An 8,745-nucleotide genomic window follows, 5' to 3' on the forward strand; every position below is an offset into this window, starting at 1 on the left:
ACCGACATAAAAGTCAAAGGACTAACCAGCAATTTTAATGGTAAAAAATTTCTTGCACCTACCCATTGTGAAAATTTTGATTGGGAAAAAAAAAAAAAAGAGTTAGGGAAGGCCAAACCCTATTTGGAAACACATCCTATTGGTCCAACTAAGCTTTCTCATCCACGAAACTTCCATGACTTTCCTAATTCCCCAAAATCCAAATCACTACCAAAATCCCTCTCTATAAATAACCCTTTTCTTCTTCCTCTTCAACTCTCCCTTTCAATTTCCCTCCCTCATCGTCGATATCTATAACCGACGGCTCGGCGGAGGAATCAATCCCAGTTTCTGCCGAAACCAACATTCATCTCTCTTCTGCTCCCCAATTCCCGCTAACTCAAGCTTTTTTAGGGTTAGAGCCGAGGAGGAGGAGGAGGTTCTGAACAATGTCCGATGCGTTTTGCTCTGACTGCAAGCGTCAGACGGAGGTTGTTTTCGACCATTCCGCCGGAGACACCGTGTGTTCCGAGTGTGGTCTTGTGCTTGAGTCCCACTCCATCGATGAGACCTCCGAGTGGAGGACTTTTGCCAATGAGTCTGGGGATAACGACCCGGTTCGTGTTGGTGGACCGACTAATCCGCTTTTGGCTGATGGTGGACTCTCCACCGTGATTGCGAAGCCTAATGGTACGACTGGGGAGTTCTTGTCCTCGTCTTTGGGTCGGTGGCAGAATCGTGGGTCGAATCCAGATCGAGGGTTGATTCTTGCTTTCAAGACCATTGCTACTATGTCTGATAGGTAAGGGGGTTTGATGTTTTGCATGCTGAGGAAGATTGGAATTTCTTGGATTTCTCTTGATTGAGATGAATCTTGATTTCGTTTTCTTAGCTTTGTAGGCTTAAACAGATCGAATTGGGACTGTGGAGGGTGGGAATTGGAAAATCTTACTAGTTTTTGAGGAATTTTTTTGTTCGTGAGGAAACTTTTGATGATGGATACAAATTTTGGGAACTGATCGTTGACAAAATTTGCAAAATTTTATTCATTCAGGGCAGCTTTTGTTAATTTATTGGAAAAGAAGTCGATTAAAATCTTTGGATAAGTGATCTTATCTTGTTTACGGGATTGACTAATCAGCATTTAGAAACTTAGAGTTGAACTAAGAAGTCGTGTAGATGAAAACTCGATCTGGGTATATCTTTTGGGAGTAGAATATCGAATTGAAACCTATAACCATACTGTAGCAGCTATGTGGTTGAGCTGAATTTTGTAAAATGGCTCTTCAAGTCTGGAAAAAACTTGCACATGAACAAAATGTTTTGAGTTGCATTTTCTTGTAGCTTTTGCTTTCTTTCTTCAATATCCTGGCAAGCAACTTTGTTGGTGGAATGGCATATCCTAAGTCCGAGCTCAAATAGGTCGATTTATCTCGTTGCTTTGGAATTTCAAGTTTTTTATTCATTTTGGGAGCCACTACTCTAATTGGGATTTAAGTAGTGAATAAACTTAATTTCTACTCCTTCCATAGAGTGTTTGAAAATTTTCTGTTATCGGCCTTGCCACAAGATGGTCATGGATCTTTCTATGGGGTTTTCATATTTTAGTTCATTTTATGCTGTTATTGTACTGATAAAATTAATTCCTTTTGGGGCTGCATAGTTATGATAAGCAGAGACTGATTTATAATGTTTAATAAAGCTATGAGTTTACTACGTTTAGAAAGGCCTAATGCAGCTTTATTGTGTTTCAGGTTGGGCCTTGTTGCAACTATTAAGGTATGCAGTTTTCTATCCATTATGACATAATACCATGAGTATCCATTTCTTGTATTTTCTCAAAGCATTCAGGTTAGTTGTCAATATAGAATGATCATGCAGTATTCTCGAGGTTGGAAATAATTATGCTTCATAGTTTTTTTTTTTGAACATTTATTCTGGTGGTGATGCATAATGAATTAATGAACAGGAATAGTTAGATACATATGGTTCAAGTCCGCACACTCGCTTGCTCACATTCACACACACATATACGTACGAACAAAACTTTCAGTATCACAAAGGAGATGGGAGATGAGGCTTCCCCACCTAGCTAAGGGGATGACAAAAACACTTCCCAATTGGCATAAATTTGAAGAAAAAAGTAATTAAAAATGTTATTAAAGATTAAACACTAGAATAAAATGTAAACCCTGAAAATGCGATTCAAGGCCATATGAAATGTGTGATATAAGGATAGAATAGAAAATAACCAAGTTTTGCAGAGAAACAGAAAATTCTATAATTTCTAAAGCGCCCCTCCCTATTTTTAACCAACTACATGGATGACTAAACTCATTACTTGATTCACTTTAGAACACTGGTTTTATTGGGTCAGCCTCAGGACTACAAGTGTGTTATGAGCTTCATTCTGTGGGAACAAAACACATATTGAAGGCATACAGAATGCTGTCTAGGAGGGGTTGAAAGCAGTAAAAGGGAGAGGAATTTGTGGAAAATTAACAAGATAATATTGTGGAGACAGAATAAGGAAGTTGGATAGTGGGTGGTGGGGGAGAATTCATTTGTAACTTGGAAGAATTCTTTAAAATCTCACTGTAGTTGTGATAAATCAGCGTCTGTAGATTTTGAGTAAAGACAGGACTTAATTGTGTTCAAGTATGACTAATGAATTAATACCTCGTAGGTATTTTAATTAAAAATTAAATGTGTATATAAAAGGTCTTTACAAGGACTAATGCATAAGGAAGTTAAGGGAGACGCTTGTGACATCTGAAGGGGTTTATATCGGTGATGGAGTGAGGAAGTTGAGCATTAACCGAAGGAAAAGTCGGAAACAGTGAATTACACTGGATAGTGGGTGAAAGATAAAGAAATTTTCTATAATATTGAAGAATTCTCAAGAGGTAGCCAAGCAGATCACAATTATATAAAGAAGTGTCTGTTATACCTTGTACTGAGTTGATAAGATTCATTGAGTTTAACATTGTTGATAGATTAAAAGGTTTTTACAAGGACAAATGCATTTGTCCAATAGGAAAACGATGGAGGTTGCCTCCTTCTTTCTTTATCGAATGAGTGCAAGTTTAGGATTCGGAGGAGGGATGTTCGTGTTTGGAGCCCACCCAGTGAAGACTTTTCTTGTAAATCTTTCTTAAGGTTGTTGGATCCCTCCCCCATTAAGGAGTTGGTTTTTGATGTGGTTTGGAGGATTAAGATCCCTAGGAAAATCAGGTTCTTTACCTAGCAAGTCTTGCTTGGTCGGGTGAACACTTTAGATAGGCTTGCTAGGAAGATAACCTCGCCAATGAGGCCTTTATGTTGTATTTTCTTTCGGAAGTTGGAGGAAGGCTTGGATCATCTCCTTTAGACTGTTAGTATGTGCGGGCTATCTGGAGTTGCTTCTTGTAGGAGTTTGATATTCCGATTGCTGTCCAAAGGGACATTTGTGCGACGAATGGGGAGTTCCTCCTCCATCCGTCTTTTAGAGGGAGAGGCCGTTTTTTGTGGTTTGTTGGGGTGTGTGCGGTGTTATGGGATATATGGGAAGAGAGGAACAATAGAGTGTTCAAAAATAGGGAAAGGGACCGTTTTTTGTGGTTTGTAGAAGGCTTTTGGTACTTCTTCTCGGCTCTCTCTCTCTCTCTCTGCGGTTGTTGCATTCTCTGTGAATAAATATTTTTTTTCATTAAAAAGGATTTGTTTCCTATGGAAAGAGGTGATTCAATATTTTACTTCTGATATGCCATTGGAATTGGATACTATTTGAGAAAAAATATACAAGTTTCTTTTGATGTGGTAATGTTGGATTTCTTTTTATTTTATTTTGTTAATGATGTATGAATTTCTTCCTCACAGTTGCTACATGCTGGTACCCTTTTTGATATGAATGTAGTTGTTGCAACCTTTGTTAGGATAACTTGGAAGATTACAATCTTAAGTGTTTGAGTTTCTGGTTTAGTTACTCAATACTATAGTGAAATTGTTCCTCAGACCTGTAAAGTGCCTGAGACTAATTATTCAAATGAGGAAATTTCCTCTGCCCCATAATCGGTTTACGTAAAAATATTTACCTGGATTATATGATTTGAAGATCAGCTTAGTTTCAGATTTTGTTGTTTTAATTTCATTCATTTCTTTAGCAAGTAAGCATTGAAATTTTGAAAATGTTTAATTATCTTAAATGGTTTTCTCATTTATTTATTATATACAGGATCGGGCCAATGAGATATATAAAAGAGTAGAAGATCAAAAATCTAGTAGAGGAAGAAATCAAGATGCTTTATTGGCTGCATGCTTATACATTGCTTGTCGACAAGAAGATAAACCCCGCACTGTCAAGGGTATTGCTCGTTTGATATCTGGAGCATTTGTAGTTTAATTTCTATTCTTAACTAACCATGCTGATTTTGATTAGAAATTTGCTCTGTTGCCAATGGGGCAACAAAGAAAGAGATTGGCCGAGCAAAAGAATACATTGTGAAACAGTTGGGGTTGGAGACAGGTCAGTCTGTGGAGATGGGAACAATACACGCTGGAGATTTTATGGTGAGGTTTTTGGTGAATAAATTTGCAGTGGATTTTTTGAACTTTGATCATGGACAATATGTCATTTATTTCTTCTGATGTCATCCTTTTCCCCCTGAATGAATATAGAGGCGTTTTTGTTCTAATCTGGGGATGAATAATCAAGCTGTTAAAGCTGCCCAAGAAGCTGTACAGAAATCTGAAGAGTTTGATATTAGGTAATGTTTGTTTCCTTTGGTTGTTGTAGCATTATGAATTTATTGCTTCCTTTTCTTTGTCATTTGTTTGGCTGGTTCGTTAAGTGTCCACTAAACTCTGAGAAAGCTACTTCTGTGTTTATGTCGTCTGAGAAAGCTACCTCTTCTGGTCTGGCAGTAGTAGCCAATTTTTTATTCCTCCCCGAAGTTAAAAAAAAAAAAAAGAAAAGAAAAAGAAAAAGAAAAAAGTGAAAAACAAAGAAGGAAAAAACAAAATGAAGAAAAAATTGGTTTCCTGCCTGTTGAATTGAAATCAGTCTCTTATTAACTACAAGCAGACCTAAGGTTGACTGTTAAGTTAAATATGTGCTTGCTTTGCTCGCTGCCACAGCGGTATTTGTAACCACTGGTTGATTTCTTTGATCTCTAACTTAGGATTGAAATATTTTTATCTCTGATCAGAGCATCGGTATATCTTATCATATTTCATAGTTCACGATTATCGGCTTTGCCTATCCATGGATTATCAAATAGTTTGATATGCTTGTTAGAAAACGTAGAAGGTTCGAATAATTATGGTTTTTAAGTCAAGGCACCCCTTACTCACTTCTCTTGAGATTGTAGGGTCCACACCCACCTTTCTTCTGAATTAGAAAAAATAGCATGGTTTTTCAAAGATAGAAAACCAAAAATAATTACTATGGTCCCGTTTGATAACCCTCTCCTTTTTTGTTTTTGGTTTTTGAAAATTAAGTCATGGTTTCCTAATTTCTTACAATGATTTGCATCTTAAAGTACAAGGGTTGTATTCTTAGCTAAATTCAAAAACTAAAAACAAGTTTTTAAAAACTACTTTTTTTATCTTTTAAAATTGGTCATGGTTATCGAAAACATTGGTAAAAAATAGATAAAAAATCAGAAATTTAGAGGTGGAAGGAGTGGTTATAGACTTAATTTTCAAGAACTAAAAACAAACAACTAAGGCCTCATTTGGTGACCATTTTGTTTTTTATTTTTGGATTTGGAAAATTAAGTCTATAGACACTATTTCCACCTCCAAATTTCTTCTTTTATTTGTTATCTACTTTTTACCAATGATTTAAAAAATCAAGTCAAATTTTGAAAACTAATAAAATTAGCTTTTAAAAACTTGTTTTTGTTTTTATAATTTGGTTAAGAATTCAATCATTATACTTAAGAAAAATACAAATCATTGTAAGAAATAGAGAGAAAATAGGCTTAATTTTTAAAAATAAAAACAAAAAACGAAAGTCCCATTTGGTACTATTTTGTTTTTCGTTTTTTGTTTTTGAAAATTTAGCCTATTTCCTCTCTTTTTTTCCACAATGATTTGCATTTTTTTTAAGTATAATGGTCGAATTTTTAGTCAAATTCCCAAAACAAAAACAAGTTCTTTTTTTAACTTTCAAAATTTGGCTTGTTTCTTAAACCATTTGTAAAAAGTAGATAACAAATGAAGAAATTTGGAGGTGGAAGTAGTGTTTATAGGCTTAATTTTTAAAAACAAAAATAAAAAAAATGAAATAGTTACTAAACGAGACCTAAATAGTTACCAAATGGGATCTAAATGGTTACCAAATGGAGCCAATAAATTTTCAATTTTACCCCTCTTTTTTTGGGTGGGGTGAATTTTTTGCATTTGAGGGTAACTTTTTTCCCCCTCATTCTTCCAAGATTTTTTCAGTGTAGTATATTCTCAAATTATGAAATAATACATCTTCTGGTGGTCACATTTTTCTAGGAGTGGGATTTAACTTTGTTGAGTTTTTGCTCAAGAGTATTTTCTTCCCTCTTTTCAGGAGAAGCCCAATTTCCATTGCAGCAGCAGTTATTTACATTATTACTCAGCTTTCAGATGATAAGAAGCCGATGAAAGGTATAATATTAATTGGCAATAACCTTCACTACATCATTTTAGGCTTAGAAATCTGAACGTAGTCCGAGATGATTTCACCTTCTTATCTGCAAAATGATGGGCTTGTTTGATAGTAATTGATTTTGTCGATTCTTTAGAATTTTTGGTTTTCCATTTGAAACAAAACTAGACCACGATTTCTGAGCATAGTTGTCATCAGTCTTGATATGAAATTTGATAGAGTTTTATGCCTTAAATGTGCGGCTCTGATTTGAGTGCAGATATATCGGTAGCTACCGGTGTTGCAGAAGGAACAATCAGAAATTCATATAAAGATCTCTACCCACATGTGTCGAAGATAATACCGAGCTGGTATGCTAAAGAGGAGGATCTTAAGAACCTCTGCACTCCTTGAAATGTAGAGCAAAGTGACAACGTATGACGGGAATTTAATTGAAATTGAAATTACTCTTTTTTCTTTAACCTTGTATTTAACTCTTTGAGATTTGCAAAGAGTGCTAGAAAGAAAATCTCCACCTTCTGCTTCTCCGTTTCCTAAATAGATTCATTGCCATTATCAAATTCTAAATGCCCACAAACTTGCCCCATAGTTTTCACCTCAATTAACAATGAAAAGTTATCCAAAATTTTGTGATGCTCTCATGATTTATATAAATATCAGCATCATTTAGCATTTGCCTCAAGTTTATAGCAATTTTTAGGGGTTCTTAGTGCTTCCAAAGGCATCATTTGGACTCTTGTCTTTCATTTGTTCAGCTTGTTCTAGCGTTCTCCAATTTTCACAAGTGTCCTTTTTATGCTCTTCTGAAATATTTTCAGCAATGTATCTTGTTAAATCACCACCCGTTTAAAAGATTTAGGTTACCCAACGTTAATCTTTTCAAGGGTTTACAATGAGCTATTGATATTTATTAGAAAAATTATGTATGATATTATAGCTTTATATCACATTAAATTACCACTCAGTTTAGAAGCTTAAGTTAATACGTCCATTTCTATGTGAACCGATTTTTGGTATGGATTTTGCCATATTTTATCATTTCATAAATCTAAGTCAATGAATATATTCATTTCATGTCAAAATGGATCCTTCAATTTTATTTTTATGTGTATATTGTGGGTAGCCTTTAGGGTTTTTTTTTTTTTTTTTTGAAACAAATTACCATAATTTGTCTTCGCCTACAGATCAGGCGACATTTTTCACAAATTTTTCGAATGGAGGCCCTTATTTTCATATTTGTCATTCCTTATCTTAATTCCGAATCTACTTATTGGAAGAAAATAAGTTCTTTGTAATTTTCTATTTCAAATTGTATCCCTACAAAAAAAGAATATTGGATGTGAAAATGAAAAGACTACTTCATCTAATCATTCGAATCTTTGTTTCGTAGTCTTTAAATTATACGCCCTTTGGTTCTGCTTTGAATCGTAACAACTTACTGAAATTTTGACTCTCTATGACCTAGTATATGGATAAAACTATGTCAAATCCTTCCTGAAGCGTAACCTAGCATTGAATCTTCATTATCTAAACAAACCCAAAACATACAATTGGTAAGTGATAGTAATTAAACCTTCAGAAATCCTTTTTTGTTCTTTCATTCTAGATGAAACACCTTTCAAAGTATCAATTAATGAAGGGGGAGTGGTATTAGAAACCTACCTCTTCTTTTTTTTTTTTTTTTTTTGACAAATAGGGAAGTTCGGTCTATAATTCGAATATCATAAAGATTACCATATATAACACAAAATTTCGCCGCCGATTCCCTGTAGTCGAGCTTCTCGGTCTGTCATTATACCCCGAGAAGTAGAAAGAATTACAATGCCCATTCCGCCTAAAATTCTAGGAATTTGTTGATAGTTAGAATATATTCGGAGACCAGGTCGACTGATCCGTTTTAAATTTAAAATCGTTTTATATGGTCCTTTCCTATTTCTTCTATGTCGTAGGGTTAAAACCCAAAAATCCTTGTTGCTTTCCCGATGTTTCCTTACGTTTTCAATAAAACCTTCTCGTAAAAGTATTTTAACAATGTTTTCGGTGATGTTAGTAGATGGTATTCGAACCATTCCTTTTCTATTCATGTCAGCATTGCGAATAGAGGTTATTATGTTAGCAATAGTGTCCTTACCCATGATAAACGC

The 8,745-nt window shown here is 34.9% G+C and overlaps 1 protein-coding gene across 1 annotated transcript; it reads left to right on the forward strand.

Moving 5' to 3' along the window:
- Positions 1-64: 64 nt before the first annotated feature.
- Positions 65-7,273, forward strand: LOC120069754 (transcription initiation factor IIB-2). Its single transcript, XM_090311816.1, has 7 exons — positions 65-781; positions 1,734-1,758; positions 4,193-4,322; positions 4,397-4,527; positions 4,636-4,724; positions 6,524-6,600; positions 6,861-7,273. The coding sequence occupies exons 1-7, from the start codon at positions 429-431 to the stop codon at positions 6,992-6,994; spliced, it is 939 nt and encodes a 312-aa protein (XP_090167942.1). The 5' UTR covers positions 65-428; the 3' UTR covers positions 6,995-7,273.
- The last annotated feature ends 1,472 nt before the right edge of the window (positions 7,274-8,745 follow it).

This window comes from Benincasa hispida, chromosome 3 (genome assembly GCF_027475165.1).
Source record: "Benincasa hispida cultivar pf3 chromosome 3, pf3_genome.v1.1, whole genome shotgun sequence".
NCBI classification, from domain to species: Eukaryota; Viridiplantae; Streptophyta; class Magnoliopsida; order Cucurbitales; family Cucurbitaceae; genus Benincasa; species Benincasa hispida.

What these genes read in the sequence shown, in the direction of transcription:
- LOC120069754 (XM_090311816.1), top strand. Translation starts at nt 429, where the DNA reads ATGTCCGATGCGTTTTGCTCTGACTGCAAGCGTCAGACGGAGGTTGTT. An exon ending in TCTGAAGAGTTTGATATTAG is followed by an intron (nt 4,725 to 6,523) that starts GTAATGTTTGTT and finishes CCCTCTTTTCAG; the next exon opens with GAGAAGCCCAATTTCCATTG. An exon ending in TGATAAGAAGCCGATGAAAG is followed by an intron (nt 6,601 to 6,860) that starts GTATAATATTAA and finishes ATTTGAGTGCAG; the next exon opens with ATATATCGGTAGCTACCGGT.